At 39.8% G+C, this 23,341-nt stretch overlaps 1 protein-coding gene across 10 annotated transcripts in view; it reads left to right on the top strand.

Annotated features, from left to right (window-relative positions):
• Positions 1-2,391: 2,391 nt before the first annotated feature.
• Positions 2,392-23,341, top strand: part of plekha7b (pleckstrin homology domain containing A7b) — a 472,905-nt gene continuing 451,955 nt past the window's right edge. For 4 of the 10 annotated variants that reach the window (XM_043705782.2, XM_043705783.2, XM_043705786.2 and 1 more), the window contains exons 1-3: positions 2,394-3,651; positions 3,783-3,859; positions 4,011-4,068. In XM_043705782.2, the coding sequence (XP_043561717.2) occupies positions 3,569-3,651; positions 3,783-3,859; positions 4,011-4,068 (218 nt within the window). In that variant the 5' untranslated portion in view covers positions 2,394-3,568. Of the gene's footprint in view, positions 3,860-4,010; positions 4,069-23,341 lie in introns of all 10 variants that reach the window. The other 6 variants (XM_043705778.2, XM_043705780.2, XM_043705781.2 and 3 more) reach the window with 4 other exon arrangements.

Below are 23,341 nucleotides of genomic sequence, written 5' to 3' on the forward strand. Positions count from 1 at the left end.
GTCATTGTGCTGCAGCAGTAAGACAGCTCTTATGTGTGTAGACCCACTCAGAGGCCAAGCTCCAAACTATCGTTAATTCATAGAGATGTGAGAAAATTGGACTGTGGCTAAATATCTGTAAGATAAATAGCCTTTACCAGCTTCCTCTTGTTGCACAATGCTCAGCCCTTGATATCCACAGTTTTTCCAAGATGATGGAAATTAATGGCAAGTCTGAGAGTCGAAGGTTCTACTTGTAGATATAACTGTTAACCATATCCCTATTGGCCTTGGAGGCGCTGATTTATAACATGTAAGAATGTAAAGAATGGAGACACTTTGGTCATGATTTTATTTTGCTCTAAAAGTGATGTCAGAGCAGATGTTTACTTAGGACAAATTAATTTCTAATTTGTCATAAAATATCCAAGTCCAGTGCCGAGTGGTTCAAACTGAAACTTAATCATTTCGTGAATGTTTTCTAGACTTATACCAGATGGCTATCTTGGAAAAAATTATATATGGGGTGAAGATCTCCCTTCTTCATATAGAACTTGAATTTCTCATAAATGTTCCAGTTTTAGATTAGATTCCCTACAGTGTGGAAACAGGCCCTTCGGTCCAACCAGTCCACATGAACCCTCTGAAGAGTAACCCACCCAGACCCATTTCCCTCTGGCTAATTGACCTAACACTATGAGGCAATTTAGCATGACCAATTCACCTGACCTGTACATCTTTGGACTGTGGGAGGAAACCGGAGCACCCGAAGGAAATCCACGCAGACACAGGGAGAATGTGCAAACTCCAATCGAACCTGGGACCCTGGTGCTGTGAGGTAGCCACTGAGCCACTGTGCTGCCCTAATTCCTTGATCAATTAGCTATTTGATTATATAAAACAAAGAACTGCGGATATTGGAGACCTGAAACAACAAAAAAACAGAATTTACTGGAGAAACTTACCAAGTTTGGCAGTGTCTCTGGAGACTCTTTGAGTCTCTGGACAATGGTCTGAGAAGTGGCAGATGGAGTTTAATTCAGATAAATGTGAGGTGCTGCATTTTGGGAAAGCAAATCTTAGCAGGATTTATACACTTAATGGTAAGGTCCTAGGGAGTGTTGCTGAACAAAGAGACCTTGGAGTGCAGGTTCATAGCTCCTTGAAAGTTGAGTCACAGGCAGATAGGATAGTGAAGAAGGCGTTTGGTATGCTTTACTTTATTGGTCAGAGTATTGAGTACAGGAGTTGGGAGGTCATGTTGCGGCTGTACAGGACATTGGTTAGGCCACTGTTGGAATATTGCATGCAATTCTGGTCTCCTTCCTATCAGAAAGATGTTGTGAAGCTTGAAAGGGTTCAGAAAAGATTTACAAGGATGTTGCCAGGGTTGGAGGCTCTGAGCTACAAGGAGAAGCTGAACAGGTTGGGGCTGTTTTCCCTGGAGCGTCGGAGGCAGAGGGGTGACCTTATAGAGGTTTAGAAAATTAAGAGGGGCATGGATAGGATAAATAGACAAAGTCTTTCCCCTGGGGACGGGGAGTCCAGAACTAGAGGGTATAGGTTTAGGGTGAGAGGGGAAAGATATAAAAGAGACCTAAGGGCCAACCTTTTCACGGAGAGGCTGGTACGTGTATGGAATGAGCTGCCAGAGGAAGTGGTGGAGGCTGGTACAATTGCAGCATTTAAGAGGCATTTGGATGGGTATATGAATAGGAAGGGTTTGGAGGGATATGGGCTGGGTGCTGGCTGGTGGGACTAGATTGGGTTGGGATATCTGGTCGGCATGGACGGGTTGGACCGAAGGGTCTGTTTCCATGCTGTACATCTCTGTGACTCTATGACTTGAACATTAACCATTTTCTTTCTACACATTCTGTCAAATCTGCTCAGTTTCTCCAGGAATTTCTGTTTTTGTCTGTTTCAGCTACATTGCTTCCTACCAGCCTTTTCACTGTATTTGAGTTTCAATAGGGAAGGCAACAAAATTAATTTCAAACTTTTTGACTTTTTTAAGTTGGATAGATTCTACAAAATGGACTTTTAATGATTTGTTATGGACTGGTATATTTAATATCACTGACTTGTGGTTTCTTGCAAAATGTTGATGCATTGCTCATCTATCACTGTTTATTGTGCTGTTCCTTTTCATGGGCAAAGGTTATGGGCAGAGGTTCAGAAGGATTGGATTTGTTAGCCACTGTAACGGAAAAATACATAGCTCTGGAATAGAGTTATAAGAAAGATTGGGATTTGGGGAAATGGTGAAGGGGCAAGGTGTAAATGTTGCCAGTTCAAGTTGAATATATTCCAGGACGTTTAATTACAGCCCCATGCTCCGTATCTCCAATAACTCATATCTCAGAAACAGAAATATTATTTAAGGAAATAGGTGCAGTAGTAAACGCTACAGCGTTCATGCCTAATCTTTGTCTTCAACTCTACCTTTTCGCCACTTCCTATATCTCATTATTCCTGGAAAAATCAAAAAGATATTCGTGTCAACATTAAAATATGTCAAAATATATATGCACCCACAGCCGTCTGGGATTAGAAAATTCCATAAATACACAATGATATGAAATTCACAATAATATGAGCGAAGAAATGTCTCCCCAGCCCAATCCTACATTAACAAAAACCGAAAGAACTTCGGATGTTAGAAATCAGAAAGAAATCCAGAAATTGCTGGAAAAACTCTGCAGGTTTGGCAGCCTTTTTGGAGAGAAAGCAGAATTAACGTTTCGGGTCCAGTGGCCCCTCTTCAGAACACTACTTCTATTCTTGGGTTTTTCCAACAATGTCTGTTTCTGTTCTACATTATTTTCATTATGAACCTGTGCCATGTGTTCTAGATTCGCGAACCAACCTCTCCGTGACTGTGAAGGTTCCCCTTTAGAAAATTCCATTTTCAAACCAATCACCTCTCATTCTTCTCGACTCCAGATCATATAGACTCAATTTAATCAACAGCGTTGAAAGATTTTTTAAAAATGCAATGTGACCTATTTTCATTCTCCCATATTCGGCTGGTAGCAGTGTCCTGAATATTCCTGGAGAATTGGATATTCCCGGAGGCTTGATAATCCTACAGTCGGTGTTCCGAACAAAGATCACTTCCAACCACGATACAAGAGGGTAAGTAGTTTTAATATCATTCTTCAAACTTTTTAAAAGAAATAATGTTCTGGAGAGCGACAAGCACACAAAAAAAATCAATATCCATCCTGTTATAAATTGTAGCTGCGGTTGATAAAAAACAAATTGAAATGTAATCAGATTGAAAATCTTTTGATTATTTTCTGCAACGTATCTAGTAACAAGCAAGCCATATTCAATGTTACGGAATGACTGTATAATGAGGAATTGTTCTTTATCAGAATAGGTTTCCACCTCCTTCTCTCCCCGGGCAGCTGACGCGTTAATCAGCCCTTGTGCCTCTGTTAAAGGGATTGAGCTTTCCTTTGAGTTGTCATTTTCCGTCGGCGGGCACAAAGCCGAGTTTGTTCCTTTAATCCCGGCGCGTCCTTGATCAAGGGCCGATAATCCGGGAGACCATTGAGACGGACTGAGTTTTCATGCCAGGATCATGGCGGCGGAATTGAGGCGGGAGACGCTACCTGCCCACTGGTCTTACGGGGTCTGTGAGGATGGGCGGATATTTTTCATTGAGTATGTTCACCCAGAGCAACTTTCAAACATTCTTGTCGCTTTCAAGCGCTCAGCGATTTCGAGTTGTTTGGAATTACAGGTTTATTTTTGTTGTCGGTGTGTATCCCCTTTCTTTGTTTTGTTTCCCGCAGCGATCAAACACGAACCACCACTTGGTTACATCCACGAACTGGTGAACCTGTCAACTCCGGCCATATGATCCGATCAGGTGGGTCGAGCGAGACTTTAGTAACTTTTGTTTGAGCGGTCAGTTCCTGTTTATCTATGTGTAATTGAGACAGGCGCAAAGGTCCAAAGTTTCAGCCGTTGATTGGGTTTTTTTTCCCTCTTTTTCTCTGCTTCCATCTCTTTATTTCCAGATCTACCTCGGGGATGGGAGGAAGGCTTCACTGAGGAAGGAGCGAGCTACTTCATTAAGTGAGTGTTGTGTCGGTGCTTCATGTTGAATTTTGCTGCAAATTTCTAAGCCTGCGAGCAGGTGAATGAGTTGGGAGATCCCACTTTGCCTCAAATCCACCTGTTTTGTTTCAGTTGATCTGTTGTTTGCTTTTGTATATCTTTTTAAAAAGGCATTTTTATTTCATAGTTCAAGTGAAAGTATAAAGGTTAATCGGAAGGTGGAATTTACTACTGGCTGCTGCAAATGTTTAATGATTACCGAGGAGATCATATGATTGTGGAATGTGAGCAACAGGTAGTCACGTGGAGTTTTATAACCTGTGAAATTGATGGGTTGATGTTTGAACTTGGGGTGCGTCTTATTTTGTAACAAAAGCGCATTTTTTGTGGCGTTTGCGAGTATGGGGATGTCATCTACATTATATTTTTAAAAATTTGTAACATACAGCCCCAAGAGAAAATGAAATCAGATAAAGTTCTTCTTTTGATGCAAATTAGATTCTATTCCTTGATTGCCTGAAACTACAAAAAACAAGACATTGTGTTTACTCCGGGATTCGCACAGTCCGCGCCTTATACTCTTATGAATTGGTTGGTATGGTGTCAATAAAGGGGAATTTATGAATTGTATAGACAGCTCGAATTACTTGCTAGTTGTGCAGGAGATGTTACTGATCGCTTTGTCGTTTCACAAATAATGTCGTTTTACAGGCGATGTAATGACAAAATATAGTTTTCCACATTGCCGTTTGAGAGGTTGCTGTGGTAACAAACAGCCCCTCGCAGTGAATTATTCAGGGCATAATTCAAATCGAAGATGCTTTCTTACCACTACAGTTTAAAAAAAACACGTTGGTATTTATGTGAAATAGTGTCTCGATTTTATGTGTCAGCTTGAAACCTAAATACGTGGGAGTGAATTATGAGACGTTTTCACAGATGAGTCTGCTGTCATATAACCTGCTGGATTATTTACAACTCTGGTTTGAAGCACAAATTAGACTTTGTTCTGAATTTTGTTGTTGACAGTCTAGGAGTTTCCTAATGTCTTTAAAATATAGTCTGTTTGATTCGTCTGACATTAAATGTAGATTATTGTTCTTGAATGATTTCTGGTTTTCTTCTTTTAGTCAGTAAATTTCATATACCAGATTATTGGAAGGATAATAGTTATCATGTAGCTACTGATCATATGCATGTGGCTTCATAGTCACTGGAATGTGTTTGTGCAGTTGTGATGGGTTCCAAAGGTTTTGTGGAGTTCAGAGTGTTTGGTTTCCAATTGCTCACATTAATGAAAGGCTGAAATTTGGTAGTTGAGACAAATAGTACTGACTTTGTGAATTTGTGATCGTTCTGTGAAATTCTTCACTATTGGGTTAGATATGTTTAGAATATTACTTTTTGACTCAATATAATGGACTGTAAGTATTAATTCATAAACTAGTGAAAAATAAATTTAAATTAGATAATTGCCAGAGAGAATTATTTCATGCAAAGGTTGATGAATGTGTTCAATGTTTCACCTTTTTGGAAAATGTTCAAAGCATACTTTAAACAGGTATTGGTTAATCTTGGGACATATTTTAAAGGGTTCAAATGTTCTTTTGTTCTTGACTTACTTTTTGCTTACAAGTCTTCTCTTGTATTCTCTTGACCATGAAGGCTGATGGAATACCGTGCTCAAATTTGTCACCTTCCTCAGCTACTCCACAATGTTTTGTGAGCTGTAATCCTCAATGGACCACCACAAACACTCATTCAGTGAAAATGAAGGTCAAGTAAGGCTGTCATTCAACTAATTCTCTCCTGCATTTTTCTTGCTGCAATACCACACCCCTCTCAAACTACCCCAAAGCAGTGGAGATGATCTTCTGAATGGAAAGGAAACTGTTCAGCACAAACCATCTTTAACCCATAACCAACAGCTACAGTATGCAAGTTATAGTTGTGTGCATCACTCAATCTGTGATCCATTTCATTGTCAGCTAGCTCATTGAAGCATACATGAAACCGAAAACATCAGAAAGCTAATGTTCTCATTCGTCTCCCATAGTGGAATGCTTCCCTTGATTATTTGATTAAGGTCAACATGATAATCATGGAAAATGTGAACCATTTTGCACATCTTTGGAGCCTTCTCGTGACGCACAAACAAAGTTATGATAGTTCAACACCTTCAATGTGCTAACTCCGCCTTCAGCTGGAAACAGAAAAGTGTGTATTTTGAGGATCAGGAGAGTAAGGTTATGCTTTACTAAGCTCCATTGATTCCTGCACTTGTGTATAATTTGGTGTTTTAGATGAATGCATTTAGGAGACTGAAAACTGAAGAAGAAGCACCTTCAGTGTCTTGGCAAGAAAGTTGGTCCAAAGCAATATCCTCTTGCAAGCCTGCTTGCCCAGCATCAAGGTGCTAATAGATCTAAACTAGCTCTGCTGGATGGAATGTATTGTTAGTGTGCCTGTCAGCAGACTCCTGAAGCAACGACTCTACTTGAAACTTAATCAAGGCAAGAATTTCCTGGGACGATAGAAGAAATCCTTTAGGATTGTCCTAAAAGCATTCCTGAAGAGGTCCAACATACCCATCAACTCATGAGAGATAATGGCCTGTGACTGACAAATTGAGAAGGCTCGTTTCAGGAAAGCAGTTTGTGGTACTTCCATTGGGAATATGCTGAGGTGAAGTGAAACTAGAGGGAGCACACCTGGAGTGGCAAGGATACTATCACCATGCTACATGACACACAAGCAGGAGCTGAGAGATTTCCCATCAATCAGTTCAGAGATTAGATTCCCAACAATATGAGAACAGGCCCTCAGGTCCAACAAGTCCACACCGACCCTCCGAAGAGTAACCCACCCAGGCCTATTTCTCTCTGCCTAATGCACCTAACACTAGCATGGCCAATTCACCTGACCTGCACATCTTTGGACTGTGGGAGGAAACCCATACAGAGACAGGGAGCATATGCAAATTCCACACAGACAGTCGCCTGAGGCTGGAGTCGAACCTGGGACCATGGTGCTGTGAGGCAGCAGTGTTAACTACTGGGCCACTGTGCTGCCCCACGGTGTTATAATATACCTCCAGAGCAGGTAGGACTTGAAACTATGCCTCCTGAATCAGATGTTAGGGATGCTGCCAATGCACCACAAGAACCTCTAAGTAGTAGAGTAATACAGCATGGAAACAGATCCTTTTCATCCAGTTTGTCATGCTGACCAAGTTTGTCAAACTAAACTAGTCCCACTTGGCTGCATTAGGACCATATTCCACTAAATCTTTCCTATTCAGATACCTATCTGAATGTCTTTTATAAGTGTTGTTGCTGCTTTTACCACTTTCTCTGGCAGTTCATTCCACAGGTGAATTACCTAGAGAAAGTGAGGACTGCAGATGCTGAAGAAGGGCTTATGTCCGAAACGTCGATTCTCCTGCTCCTTGGATGCTGCCTGACCTGCTGCGCTTTTCCAGCAACACGTTTTTCAACAGGTGAATTACCCTCCATGTAGAAAAAGTTGCCCCTCGGGTTCCTTTTTTTAAAGTCTTCTCTCTCCTCACCTGAAAATTATGCTCTCTAGTTTTGCATTCCCCTACCCTCAGGAAAAGACCTTTGCTAATGAATGTATGTCCCTCACGATTTTATAAACCTCTATAAGGTCACCCCTCAACCTTTTTATGCTCCAGTGGGAAAAAAATACCCAGCCTATTTGTATATCTCAAACCTTCCATTCCCAGCAACCTCCTGAAAAATCTTTTCTTTTCTGAAACCTCTCCAATTTAATAACTTTGTTCTTCTAGCAGGGTAACCAGAATTGTACACCGAACTCCAAAAGTGGCCTGACCAACATCCTGTATAACCTGAACATGACATTCCAACTCCTATATTCAATGGTCTGAGCACTGAAGGCATGTATGCAAAATGCCTTCTTAACCATGATGTCTATCTTTTGATGCAACTTTCAAAGAAATATGTACCTGAATCCCTAGGTCTCTATTTGGCAACAGTACCTCAAGGTTCGACCATTAATTGTATAAGTCCTGCCTTTGTTTGTTTTACAGATATGCAAAACCTCCCATTTATCCAAATTAAAGTCCATCTGTCACTGGCCCGATTGAGCAAGATCCCTTTTGTAATCTGAGATAACCTTCATTGTCAACTAAACCACCAATTTTGGTGTCATCTGCAAACCTACTAACTTGCCTCCTAAATTCTCATTGTTACTTGTCATTTATATAATATTTCAGTCGACCTAGCATCAATCCTTGTGGAACACCACTGGTTCCAGGCCTCCAATCTGAAAAACAACCCTCCACCACCACCCTCTGTCTCCTCCTGTCAAGCCAATTTTATAACTAGTGGGCAAGTGCTTCCTGAATCCCATGTGATCTAACTTTACTAATTAGTCTACCATGTGGAACCTTGTCAACGGCTTTACTATAGTCCATGTAGACAACATCTACCACTCTCTGCTCTCATCGATCTTGTTGGTTACGTCCTGAAAAAAATCAATTGTGAGGTTGCCATGCATGAAGCCATGGTGTCTGTCTCTAATCAGTCCTTGCCTCTCCAAATGCATGTAAATCCTATCTCTTGGAATTCCTTCCAACAACTTCTCCACCGCTGGTCAGACTTGCAGTTCTGTAGTTCCCTAACAGTCTTTCATAAATAAAGGCACAACATTTGCCACCTTCCAGGCCTTCATGGTTGTAGCTGATACAGATTTGTCTGTTAGGGAGCACTGCAATTTTATTCCTAAATTCACTCGACCTGGGATGCATGATCAGGTCTGGATATTTATCCACCTTCATTTTTAAGGCAATCAGCCCTTCCTCTTCTGTAATGTAGATTGTTTTCAAGACATAAATATTTATTTTCCTGAGTTCCATCGCCTCTGTTTCTTCATTCAGAGTAAAAACTGACACTATATTTGCTTATGTCTCTGATCTCCTGTGATTCCACACATAGACAACCTTGTTGATTGTTATTCTCTAACTAGCTGCTCATTTGCTCTTAATATGTTTTGTCGAATCTCTTTGGATTATCCTTAACCTTATGTGCCAGGGCTATCTCATTTCCTTTTTGCCCTCCTAATTGCTGGCTTAAGAATATCTCTACAACCCTTCTACTCTTCAAGAGATTAATTTGATTCCAGTTATCTGCACCTAATATAGGATTACAATTTCTTCTTAACCAGAGCATCAATATCTTTGTTAATCCTTTGTTACCTATTCTTACTAGCCTTCCCCTTCACTCTAATAGGAACATAATGCCTCTGAACTCTCTATCTCATTTTAGAAAGCCTCCCATTTGCCAGTTGTAGACTTTTCACAGGTAAAGGGACTCCAACTCTTGATAGTTCCTGTCTAAATCCATTAAAATGTTTTTTATTTCTGTAGAAAGAACTGTAGAACTAAAGAACTGTAACTTTTTTTATATAAGGACTATCCTTTTCCATAACTATTTTTAAACAAGTGAAACAAGTCCCAAAGTGCTCCCCTCTGCTATTTCTAATTAACTTGTTTTGTCATGTCTGGGGCTTGAACCCAGGCCTTCTGGTTCAGAGAGGTAGGGATGCTACTATTGCACTACAACAGCCCTTGAATTCATTCTGGCTAGAAACCACAAACATTGGCCAGAATGGGAATAGAACCTGTGACTTTGGCATTATTAATGAAACTCTGTAACCAGCTATTGCTATAAATACTGAAGGGATAGGATCGTAAGATAAAGCTTGGCTATTTTGTAATCATCCTGTTCAGAAATGTTATTACAGACATCTGAAGTAGGTGAGACTTGAACCCAGGCCTCATGGCTCAGCCCAACTATTGCCCTAAGCAGTAGTTTAGACTTATTTTTCTAATCAACCAGTTCAGAGATCTTATTACACACCTCTGGAGCAGATGGGACTTGACCCCCATGTCTCTCTGGTCTTGGGGCAGAGGCACTGCGACTGAATCACAAGAGGCCGAGTAGTTGTTTAGAGAATTCATCCCCCTCAACCCTCACCTGCTTCACTCCTTCAATTGCATCACATTATTGATCTTGGCTAACTGGCACATTTCCGGGTGTCATGGGATTGGAGAATTCTGATTGACAGCTAACTAGATTTTTCTGCCTAATCACTTACTATCTATAATCTGTGAGCCACCAGAAGCAACGATAGGGTTCTCTTGTGGCGCAGTGATAATTTTCTTAGCCTAGGACTGGGAGGGCCGGGTTCATGTCCCACCTACTCAACTGAACAGGTTGAGTAGATAAATAGGTTTCTTAAATCAAAGCTATTTTAGTACTTGGCACATGAGCTGTGTGAAGGGGTGGGAATGAAAAAACTTGCCCATTCACTCAAGTGGACAGTTTGCAACTAAAGTTGTTTTTACATGGGTTAGTTTTTGTGCTTATAAATTGTTTGACTACTTGCTGTAGCTGTGGCTTAGATTTATAGTCCACTTTGTTTTTACTGTAACTACATTTTGTATTGTAGGCAGTTAGAGTTAAAGGTTTTACAGCCAAAACATTTTGACTTGGAATGTGATTTCAAATTGTTAAAATTTTTCTACATTTCACATTTCAGCTGTTGGGTTGATAGTCTAATGTAAGAATGGTTTAAGCTTTGAATTAGTATGAAGCTTTTGAGTTGTGCTTTTTGTTTTTGCAAGTTGTCACAAATGTTTATAATTGCAATTCTTAACTTGTAATGTATAGACTGTAACAAAAGTTTTTGTAACTTGTATTGACATGTTTGAGACCAAACTAAATTTATTTAACCTATGTGAATTTAGGCTTGGCCATAGACTTCATGTGTAAGCAGGATTCCACATTTGCTATTTGGCTGCTGTAGGTACCATTATTAGGTAGTGTGATAGCAATGCAAAATGCTCTAGTTAACATAAATTTTCCCTCCTTCCAATATAACATGTCCATTACCATTTTTTTTCATTGCAAAGATGTATTTATTTTCTGTCAGCTGCCATTTTCACAAATGTGCAGATTCTGCTTGCAAACCAAACCTGGTCTCGTTGATTACCTTGTCCAATTCAGACAAAAATATACCAGACGATTATGTGAGTAATGTTTCCTCATAAAGTTCATACAGGGGAATTGGATTTGATTATATAAACCTCATCTCCCCATTTGTTGAGGACATTGATCTGTGACTTCACTCCACATGCCTGTGTTTGCCCATACCTTTGGTGATTTAACAGTTTCTACTTTCAAGTTAACAGTTGATCAGGGATCCAATGCCATTTGCTGGAGTTCCAAGCTCCTGTGACCCTTTTGAGGAAGCATTTCTTTTCTCCTGGAAGTCTTATATGTTAAGATTTATACCTCTCAGTCCTAGTCTTTGAATTAGTTGAAATAGTTTCTCCCAACCTTTTAATACCTCAAAGTTTGTGAGAAGATTTGTAGCTTGGGTGCTCGTTGTTGTGATTCTGTTCGCCGAGCTGGGAATTTGTGTTGCAGACGTTTCGTCCCCTATCTAGGTGACATCCTCAGTGCTTGGGAGCCTCCTGTGAAGCGCTTCTGTGATGTTTCCTCCGGCATTTATAGTGGTTTGTCTCTGCCACTTCCGGTTGTCAGTTCCAGCTGTCCGTTGCAGTGGTCGGTATATTGGGTCCAGGTCAATGTGCTTATTGATTGAATCTGTGGATGAGTGCCATGCCTCTAAGAATTCCCTGGCTGTTCTCTGTTTGGCTTGTCATACAAAATCCCATGCAAGGACTGCACAAAACACTACATAGGACAAACAGGAAGACCGCTAACGATCCGCATCCATGAACACCAACTAGCCACGAAACGACATGACCAGCTATCCTTAGCCACACACGCAGATGACAAGCAACATGAATTCGACTGGGACAACACTACTATTATAGGACAAGCCAAACAGAGAACAGCCAGGGAATTCCTAGAGGCATGGCACTCATCCACAGATTCTATCAATAAGCACATCGACTTGGACCCAATATACCGACCACTGCAACGGACAGCTGGAACTGACAACCGGAAGTGGCAGATTCAAACCACTATAAATGCTGGAGGAAACATCCCAGAAGCACTTCACAGGAGGCTCCCAAGCACTGAGGATGTCACCTAGACAGGGGACGAAACGTTTGCAACACAAATTCCCAGCTCGGCGAACAGAACCACAACTTTTAATACCTTTTGACTAAATCATCCCAAAACCTTCTTTAAAGATTGAGGGAACATCACCCTTGTTGTCTAATTTCTCCTCATAGCTGAATGCTTGGAGTCTATTCTAGTAAAAGCACAGTGCTCTTCATTCAATATCAGATTACAAGTGAGCTAATATTTCTGTGTTGCACAACAGTGTGCCAGAACATTCAAATATTATCTCCTAAACTTCCTAAGCCTTATCTTGCAGGCATTCATACTCCCGTGCAAAATGATTCTTCCTTCATGGATATATCTAAGACCAAGCATGGAGACCAGAGTTCCTACCCAGAAATTGGGGGAGTAAAGCTGCTTGTAGATTCCTCCAAGTTGTAATATATTGTGAGCTTTCTATAACTTGTGTGTTTTTTGCTCCCAAAATGTTGAGAAGGAATAAACAGTTCAACCTCAGCAGTTCTGAAACTAAGATTGGATTGTAATCATGCACTCCGTTAACATCAGAAATGAGCCTTGCATAGGATTTCAAAGCCTGTTTGTTGTTCATGCGTAATTTGTTCCAATAAATCTAAGTTGTTCTAGAAGTTGGATATTATTTTTATGAAGTGGTTATATTTTATCAGTGAATAAATTGATACCACTAAACATGTAGAAAGGAACTTTATTTGTAGCTGTCTTCAGTAGCTTATTTAAATGTGTTAACTGACGTGATTTTAAGTGAAGGAAAGTGGAAACCAAAGTTGGTTTCATGCAGTAAAATTTGTGACGTCTCTAGGGAATCTTGTCTGATTTTCATTTGTTCTCTCTAGTCCTTCCATGTGCTTTTGCTAAGCTTAAAAGCCTGTTTTAGATTCTGAAAGTTTGTGTAATGGTTTGTAAAATGGAATGCATTCTATGAATTTTGAACTGAGAACAAAGTGTAAGCAGTCCAATGGGCTTCTGCTGAATATAAAATCTGAATGACCGTAACAATTGCATACCTTCCAGCCTACCTACTTTGGTAGGTTTGAAGAATGTTAAATTGTTCTTGTACATTGCAGATTGAACTAGTCATTATTTTGTTTTTTTTTAACAAATCAGTATACTTCAGTTCCCCACCCGCTCCTTTTTAGATCCATTTCTGCTGGAGATTGATTCATAGAACATAGAACAAAATAGCGCAAACAGGCCCTTCGGCCCTCAATGTTGCGCCGACCTGTGAACTATTCTCAGCTCGTCCCCCTACACTTATCCCAAAATCATCCATGTGCTTATCTAAGGATTGTTCATATCTCCCTAATGTGGCTGAGTTGACTACATTGGCAGGTAGGGCATTCCACGTCCTTACCACTCTCTGTGTAAAGAACCTGCCTCTGATATCTGCCTTAAATCTACCACCCCTCAATTTATAGCTATGCCCCCTCATACACACTGACGTCATCATCCAAGGAAAAAGACTTTCACTGCCTACCCTATCTAATCCTCTGATCATCTTGTATGTCTCTATCAAAACCCCTCTTCGCCACCTTCTTGCCAATGAGAACAGGTTAAAGTCTCTCAGCCTTTCCTCATAAGACCTTCCCTCCAGACCAGGCAATATCCTGGTAAATCTCCTCTGCACCTTTTCCAATGCTTCCACGTCCTTCCCGAAATATGGCGACCAGAACTGTACACGATATTCCAAGTGTGGCCGCAGCAGCATTTTGTATAGTTGCAGCATGATATTGCGGCTCCGGAACTCAATCCCTCTATGAATGAAACCTGACACTCCATATGCCTTCTTAACAGCACTATCCACCTGGGTGGCAACTTTCAGGGATCTATGTACATGGACTCCAAGATCCACACTACTAAGAATCTTTCCATCGGCTCAGCACTCTGCTTTCCTGTTATGCTTCCCAAAGTGCATCACCTCACATTTAGCTGCATTGAACTCCATTTGCCGCCTCTCAGCTCAATTCTGCAGTTTATCCAAGTCTCCCTGCAACCTGAAACATTCTTCCACACTGTCTACTACTCCACTGACTTTAGTGTCATCTGCAAATTTACTAATCCATCCAACTATGCCTACGTCTGAGTCATTTATAAAAATGACAAACAGCAGCGGTCTCAAAACAGATCCTTGTGGCACACCACCAGTAACCGGACTCCAGGCTGAATATTTTCTATCAACCACCACTCGCTGCCTTCTTTCAGAAAGCCAGTTTCTAATCCAAACTGCTAAATCGTCCTCAATTCCATGCCTCTGCATTTTCTCCAACAGCCTACCATCTGGAACCTTATCAAAAGCTTTACTGAAGTCCATGGGCTGTGGCTAGTATCTGGTACACTGTCCATTCTGAACCAGCAATCTCAAAGTTTAGGTGGTGCACTTCTAACTGAGCCTAGTTTGTGTCTGCACCTAATGTCTATAATTAGGAATGATTACTTTTGTCAGGATGCTGCAACATATTCATGCCTTGTGCTCCAATGAGCAGAGTTCATTGCATTCAAAACGGAATAACATAGAAACAAAATGAACTTCTGCAGTTAGTGGGTAGTGAGGGGATATATGCTGTCACTTTGATGAGGTGCTGGGCAATGGTCACATTACTCCAAAGAATATCGTTGGGAGAAAAGTCATGAATAAGAAGATGACAATTCTTTTAATGTTGAACTCCTCCTTGTTCTAATTTCTGGCACAATTGAGAATGTGACTATCCAAATGAAGCAGAACATTTGATCAAATGGTTTCACTTGTTTAAATATTAATCATGATAGATCGTGGTAGATTGCAGCATGTGGGATAAAATTTCAAAGAAATTTAAGTTGGTTCTGTGATTACACTGCAGCAAGTACCTCGCTGGCTCAGGAGCTAAGTGCATTTCTGTCTCAGGACTTGCAAATTCTCCTGTTTGATACCGAATTAAGTAATCAACACAACCTACAAGCACTGACCAATGAAACAGCTTGACTTAGTTGGATGCTCCTGAAGAAGGGCTTATGCCTGAAACGTCGATTCTCCTGTTCCTTGCATGCTGCCTGACCTGCTGTGCTTTTCCAGCAACACATTTTCAGCTTAGTTGGATGCTCACCAGGATGAACACTGCACAACTTCTATGCTGCCTTGTAGTATTTGGGTGTGTTATGAAGAACCACAGGGCACAATTGTTTTGGTGCATGATAAAGTATTGATAGCCTTTGAATTACATTCTATTTTTTCTTTGTTGCTTTTCTGTTAATTTTTGTAGTTTCATGTCATTCCATTAAGTGCTATATTTATATGCAGTTCAGTTTACATATAGTTGAGTGTTTGTGTGTTTACGCGTATGTGTGAATTGTGATTGATTGTTTTGTGAAGTGGAGGTCAAATATTAAAAGGTAGAACATTATTTCCTTCAAAAATATTTGACATTCTTTCAACATTACAATAACATATTTTATGTAACACCTCTCTTCAAATAAATCATCCAAGGTCTTTCTGAAGGATATTGTGAAACAAAACGACAATCAGGTGGGAGCAATTAAGATATCCAATACTCATGATTTGAAGAGAAGCTTTTAAACAGAGTGAGAGAGATGTAAGTCTAGTATTCTGGATTTTGGGCCACTTGTCGCAAGTGGTAGCAGTAAATATAAGGGGTGCTCAATTTGCTGGAATTAGAATGTAGATCTTGTGGTGGAATGGGGGTGGGGAGGATAGGGGCACTGCCATGATTCTACAAGTAAGAAGGTGGCTTAACGAGATGGAAGAATTTCACATTAAGGATGAGAATTTAAAAACAACACCATTGCCTGAACTGGTATCCAGCAAAGGTCAGCATGGACGGAGATGAAGGAGAATGGGACGAAGCAACTTGAGACACCGGCAGCAGAATTTTGAATGAAATAAAGTTCCAGTTCAAAAAGAAACTATTGCCCTATTTCTTCTTTACAAGAGATAACTTGCTGTCATAATATCACTCTCCTGCTGCTTTTTAAATTGTATCTGTAACAGTGATTTGTGGCATTATGGCTCAACGTGGCAAATCAATCCATGCTCAAACAAACGTCAAGTATACATAAATTTCACTTAACCCATGGCTTTGCTTTGGTATTTCCTGAGTGGAGCATCAAGGAGGTGGCTCTGTGTGCACCTGTAGGTGGTGTTGCTTGTTCATGTTTTCTGTCAAAGTAGAAATAGTGCTTATATTTGGAGGGTAATCCTCAAGTGGAAACCTGTGGACATGTAAGATAGTGAAAAATAAATCCTGGACAATGTTTATTAGGTCTGGCAGCATTTGTAGAGCTGTCTTTGTTCAATTTGTGCTATTACAGACTTCAGGCTTTTTCCCATTTAAAACCAACATGAATAATTTCCTTGAGGTTAATCAGACATGAGTATAATCATACATTAATCAACATATGGAATTAATTCTTGGGTAGTGTGATGGATACAAAACCATGAGTCACTTAAATTGACTGTAATGAAATGTAAATGAATAAATGAAGATGGATTGAATACTGTCCCAAATTTCCCATTTAACCTTATTCTCTCTCTTTTGTAACCTGAAAGTGCCGCAGTTGTCTTTAGTGTGGCTTGAAGGTTTTGGAGCCTGTTGTTCAATCACTGCCAAAGATTTGAGGGAAAGGGAGAATGAACAAGTTTCCCTCTTTAGACCTCATTTTGAGGCCTGAATTCAGACAGGATTACCAGGTTACAGCTGTAGTTGGCTTACTAGTGACATAACTAATATTCTTTATATCCTTATTTTGGATTCTGATGGAAAATTCTGGAGTTAACAAGAATAGGAGGCCATCTAATTGAGATAAGTATAGTGCTAAAAGGTTTGACAAAGTAGACACTGAGAGGATGTTTCCCCGTATGGGGCAATCGAGAATAAGAGGTGACAATCCTTGTTGGATAAGGGGTAACAGATTTAAAATAGCGAGAAGAAACTATTTTTCAAAGGGTCACAAACCTGTAGAATTCACTACTCCAAAGTGTGTTGGATGCTGGCTCATTGAGTAAATTTAAGGGGAGTGAGAGATTTTTCATTAGCACTGGGTCGAAGAGTTGTGGAGAGGAAAGGAGTTGAGGCTGAGATGAGATCAATGATCATATGCAGCAGGCTCAAGGGACTGGATTGCCTACTCTTGCTCTGAGCTCTTTTGTTTATAGTTGCAAAAATCATTGGAAGTGGAATTATTGAAACGGCTTGCATTTATATTTAATCCATGGCTACTAAATGTCTTACCGTACTGTGCAGTCAACAAAGCACTTGTGCAGTGTCTGACTGTTTTTGTGATGTAGGAAATGCAGAAGTCAATTAATGCACAGTACTTTTCCACAAATGGTGTGGTAATGACCGGATAATCTGTTCTTGTATTGATTTGTGGAACAAATATTGACCAGATCACGAGCACTCTGCTCTTGTTTTAATATGGCGTTGTGGGCAGAGAGGGACTCGATATAAATATCTCATCTGAAAGATCCAGCAGTCCATTATTCCTTCTGTGTAGCACTGGTGTGTAAGCTTTGACTTTTTTTTTAGCTCGTGCTAAAGGAGGGCCAAAACACCAAAATCCTCATTGTTTAATAACTAAGTAGTGTAACCTCACCAAGATGTTTCTTAACCAGTTATCCATTTTGCATCAAGTTGCTGGCGATTGTTGAAACTATGTATCACGTATGCCACTGAGCAGAAAATCCACTCTGAGCTCTTGTTCCAGATTGTTCACAAGTACTTCCTTTCTCCCATCTCCTTCCCCCTGCTGTGACTGTGGAAGTGCTGTAAATTGGATCAGCATCAGATGCAGCTCAGCAGGAATGAAGACTGTCTCTTGTTGAATAGCTTGTTTAATTCCTCAGGCCTCAACTATTACGAATGACTAATTAGGCAAGGTTTTTGCAAGTGTCCATTGCCTTTGATAGACTTTTTGTTTGGTTCCACAAAATCAATATCTTCAAGCACAAAAGTTGGACTGTTTCTTAATTCACTCACGAGCTGTGGGCATTGATGGCTGGTCCAGCACTTAATTGCCTTGGCCCAGTGGCCCTTATGTTGCAGTTTGTGTATGTAGACCACAATGCGATGAGGCTGACCCATTTCAGGTTTTAACATAACCCTGAACAAGTCAGGATTGAGAGTGGCAGGGAGGGCACTTTGTCCTTTTTTGAGATGGAAGTGGTTGTGGGTTTGAAAGGTGTTGTTTAGCGAATCTTTGGCAAATTTCTGTGTCTTCTGATAATACACACTGCTGCCACTGAGCATTGGTGGAGGAAGTGGATCTTTTTGTGGTGCTGATTTTAAAAAGGTTGCTTTGTCTTGGATGGTGTCATGTTTCTTGAGTGTTGGAGCCGCATCCATCCAGGCAAGTGGGGAGTATTTCAGCACACGCTTGATTTGTGCCTTCTAGATGGATGGACAGGTTTTGGGGAGTCAGGAGGTGAGTTGGTCATTGCAGTATTCTTAGCATCTGACCTACTGTTGTAGCTGCGGCATTTTTATTTGTTTGGCTCGTTCACATTCTGATCAATGGTAACCCCCAAGATGTTGATAGTTATGATAATACCGTTAAATATATAGGGGTGGTAGTTCGACTGTCTCTGTCTCTTAATGGAGATGGTCATTGCCTGGCATTTGTGTGGCATGAATATTAGTTTCCACTTTCAATCCAACCTTGAATATTCTTAAGGTCTTACTGCCTTTGGACTTGGACTGCATTGCACATGAATTATGAATGATGCTGAACATTGTGCAATCTTTGGCAAGTATCCCCACTTCTGGCCTTCTGGAGGGAAGATAGTTGATGAAGCAGCTGAAGATGGTTGGGCCTAGGATATTGCCCTTAGGAAATCCTGCAGGAGCACCTGGAGCTGAGATTACTGACCTCTGACAACCACTTCCATCTTCGTTTGTACCAAGTCTGACTCCAACCAGTGGAGAGTTATTTTCCACTGAATCATTGACTCCAGTGCTCTTGCTCGGGTTCTTTTGATACCATACTCTTGTCAACTGCAGCCTTGTTCTCAACGGCAGTCACTTTCACCGCACCTCAGGATTTTGTCCATATAATGAGGCAATAACTTGAAATTTATTTTTCGCAACCACCAGACATCTCAAAACTACTTCAAGCCAAAAGAGTTACATTGTACTTTGCTCAAAAACTGCATGAATTCATGTAAGACTCTGTTATCTCACTTTTTAGATTAGAATCAGTCTAAACATTATGGCACAGACAGAGAACACAGGGGGCTAACACCAATTGTTACGGTTAACCTGAGCATGTAACTTTTTTTAAAAAGTTGTGATTTACACATGAAAGAAGTGAAACAATCATATTCGAACAGATGAAAGACTGAAAAATACCTTGATTATTTTTTGAATGTATAATTTCAGTTACATCACACTGTAAACTTTTGCTATAAATTCTGTGTCTTATAATTGTGTCCTCCACAACCACCTGATGAAGGAACGGCGCTCCGAAAGCTAGGGTGCTTCCAATTAAACCTGTTGGACTATAACCTGGTGTTGTGATTTTTTATTTTTTAACCTTAAGCCAACAAAGTTATTTTAACATGCAGTCATAGTGTAATGCAAGAAATGTGGCTGTAAAGTAGCACCCAAAGAATTGCGCAAAGTAATTCTGAGCAGGTAATCTGTTTCTTGTGATTGTTGGAGGGATTTAAACGGACATACGCGATAACTCCCTGCTCTTCTGCAAATTAGTACCTGAGCTGGCAGAATGGGGCCTCAGTTTAATGTCTCATTTGAAGGAATGCCGCACTTTCTCACTACTGCACTGGATGTTCTGGCCAGGACTTCATCCAAGAACTTTTTTGGTTTAGGTGTGATCATGAATAACGGGGAAGGTTAAAGAACAAGTAACTGGTGAGATGGATTATGTATATTGATGTACTGTTGTTACCTTTAGATTGAATGTCATTTTTCTACAGATTCTAAAGGAACAAAAATCTGAATTTATAAGATCACTGTCAACTTTTACAAATCGATGGCAAGGGCACCAAGTACTTTGCACCACAATATGGGAAGGTCGTTAAGTTTACCAATACAAGGTACAAAGTTTACCAATAGGGTTGTAAAAATCGGACCAAAAACTTTGTTGAGAGAAGATGTAATTAGTTTTCTTGAAGAAAGGAAGCTTGAGGGAATACCTCCATGAATATATTTGCAATTATGTGATGTTTTGATTAAGTAGGATGAATTAGTTTCCTCTGGCAATTGGGCCAACACTCAGAGGACATAGATATAAAATACTTGACAAAATGCTAGGGGGTAAGGAGAAACGTGTTTGCACTCGGTATGATTTAAGATCTGAAATGCACTACTTGAAAGGGTAGTGGAATCAGATTTCAAAAGCAATCAAAGAGCCCTTGAATGCTTGAGGACTAATATGCAGCAAAAACACTGGAGTGAGAATTAAGAGTCATGATCAGTTGAATGGTGGCCTTCTGTGGTGAAAATACCATGACTTTATCTTTTTAGAAGACTCTTTCTTTTTTTTCTCTCTGCATTGCTGATTTCACATTATTACAGTAGACAAAAATATTATTGCAGAACTACTTGGTCAGGGTTGATTTGCAATAAAAGATGGTTCATTTCAAAGAAAGGTGAGACTGTGTAACTGGTAGTGCATGAGTCATGAAAATGTCACCATCGTCAGGGTGGCATGTTTTTTGACATTTTTAAGGATTCTACGTAAAAAGTCTATGTCATACAGGTATTTTACATATACTCTATGTTCTTGTGCTTGAGAACTATTATCACTTTACTGGCATTTTGGAGGAGTCTGGAAGGAGATGCATTATTGCTCAATGAAATTCAATCTGGCTCCTTTTGTGAACATGTTCTCTACACAATGAATTGTATGTTCGAATGGATCGACATTTCAGTCAGCTTGAGGAAGAAAGGAAAAACATCTTTTAATGAATGGCACTGCCTTCAGCAAAGTTAGATAGTTCAAACATGAATGGGATCTAACCTCCCACATTCTTTCCTTCAAAATATTTTCAGTATATTTCTAAACCTTGAGAGTAGTAGACTTTTTTTAAATTGAAGTTTAGAAGACTTTTTTTTTTCTCTGCATTGCTGATTTCACATTATTACAGTAAACGAAAATATTATTGCAGAACTACTTGGTCAGGGTTGATTTGCAATTTTAATTTTAGTATGCATGTGGGCAAGTTTCATGCTTTAAAATGTGATCCGTGCACATCAAAGTTCTGCAGTATTTCTAATGAATGGGCTGCATTATGTGACAAAATCCTTTCTTCATTTGCAAAATGTTCTTGAGCTTCATGCCTTCATCTCTAAGCAACTTTTTAAGATGTGACTTTAAAACCAGGCCCTACCTCTTCAAGTGAATGTCAAACGTACCACTGTGCTGTTGGTCAGAGAGCAGGGAGTTCTGATATTCAGGCCACTGTTGACACGTAACAAATGTCAGCAAAAGAATTGATTTTTTTTTGTGGGATCAATGATGTGTAATGGTGAACTGCTGTTTTTAATGTATTTTAACAGTGATGAAACTTGATAGCAAAAGAAAATGTACTTTTTAAGTGCTTTGGTATGTTTGGCATGTTTTAAGGACATAGAGATCAAACTGTTTGTAGGGTAAATGCACTGGTCAGTCTTTTGATACAAGTGTATTTTACTGGCTCTGCTGAATAAAGTACTACTTGGGCATGGCCTGGTTTGTCAAGCTGTGGTAAATGAAGCTCAGTAAACAGCCTGAGGGTTGCGGCAATTGCAATGCATGAGTAGTTAGTTAAAGCAGTGGAAATTTGGGAGTTTTCAATCTATTTCCAAAGCAGAAAATTAAACTGCAGATGCTGAAAAGCTGAAATAGAAACTGAGCAACTCTGGATTTAAGGAAATAGTTCTTGAACTAATTGTACTTTCCTGTCAGAATTGTCATTTTGTTGCAGTTATCTTGAAAATGCTTGTTTTTTTTCCCGTGAAATGGAAGTTTGCCCTATTGCACATGCAGCATTTCATAGGACTAGAAGATAGGACTAGGTCATTTGACCCTTGAAGCCTGCTCTACCACTCAGTATAATCGTGGCTTATCATTGAGCTCAATGTTCTAATCCTAATTCTATGCACACTTCCTTTCAGTGACTGGTGGATGAGGATATCCAAGCCTAGCTGGAGATTGCCCCCTCAATTTACATCAATTTAAATAATAATCTGCCTTCGTACTTTTGCTACCAAATTAGATAACCATGCATTGATGCACATTATACTGCATCTATCATGCATTTGTCTCCTCACTCAATCTGTTCAAATCACATAGCAACATTTTGGCATCTACTTCTCGGCTCACTCTTGCACCCAGTTTTGTGTCAGCTGGGAATTTTGAGAGATTACACCTTGTTCCCTCATCTAAATCATTAACATGTATTGTGAATAGTTGGGGTCCTAGTATGCCATACCTATTCAGTCACAGCCTGCTACTCAGAAAGTGAGTTTTTTTTCTATTTTCCTATTGTTTATTTCTTGTTAGCTTAGCAATTTTCTATTCATCTCAAAATGTTACCCCCAATCCTATGCATTTCACTTTCGTGTTTATCTCTTTTGGTGTGACTTTGTCAAAGCCTTTTAAAAGTCCAAATAAACCACTGGCTTTTCCAATCCACTCTACTAGGTATTGCAGTGGATTTCTCTGCAGGATTTCAATTTTGTTAGTCCATTTTGACTTTGTCTGATTTCACCCCTCTTTTCGATGTGCTTGGCTATGAAATCCTTGATCTTCCTCGCTACTGACGTTAGACCTGCTGGTCTACAATTCCCTGTTTACTCTCTACTCTCGAATAATAATTGACTTCGTGTAACAACAGACTTTTGCATTACAAGTTGTAGAATTGGCCTCTTCAGAAAAAGGATCATAAATATCAGTGCACTGGCAGATTGTATTATTCACACATGAACTATGTATTTTAAAGTGATATAATTATGAAAATGCAGAAAACACAAGTAAGAAACAACTTGAATTCAAGAATATTTGAGCTTCTCTTGAAATAGTTCAGGTTTTTAAAATGTGAGTTCTTTGTAATAAAACGTTGATCTCGATTCTACGATAAAGGAATTTTGCTTGTTCACTCCATTGACAACTGCCAGCAAAATGGCTGTGTGCTTTAAAGTCTTCCTTTTTATGTAGAGAACACTGAGCCATTTGATATCTAAGAC

The sequence above is a fragment of the Chiloscyllium plagiosum genome, unplaced genomic scaffold (genome assembly GCF_037043375.1).
Source record: "Chiloscyllium plagiosum isolate Xiang-an unplaced genomic scaffold, Cpla_swu_hap1 HiC_scaffold_18, whole genome shotgun sequence".
NCBI classification, from domain to species: Eukaryota; Metazoa; Chordata; class Chondrichthyes; order Orectolobiformes; family Hemiscylliidae; genus Chiloscyllium; species Chiloscyllium plagiosum.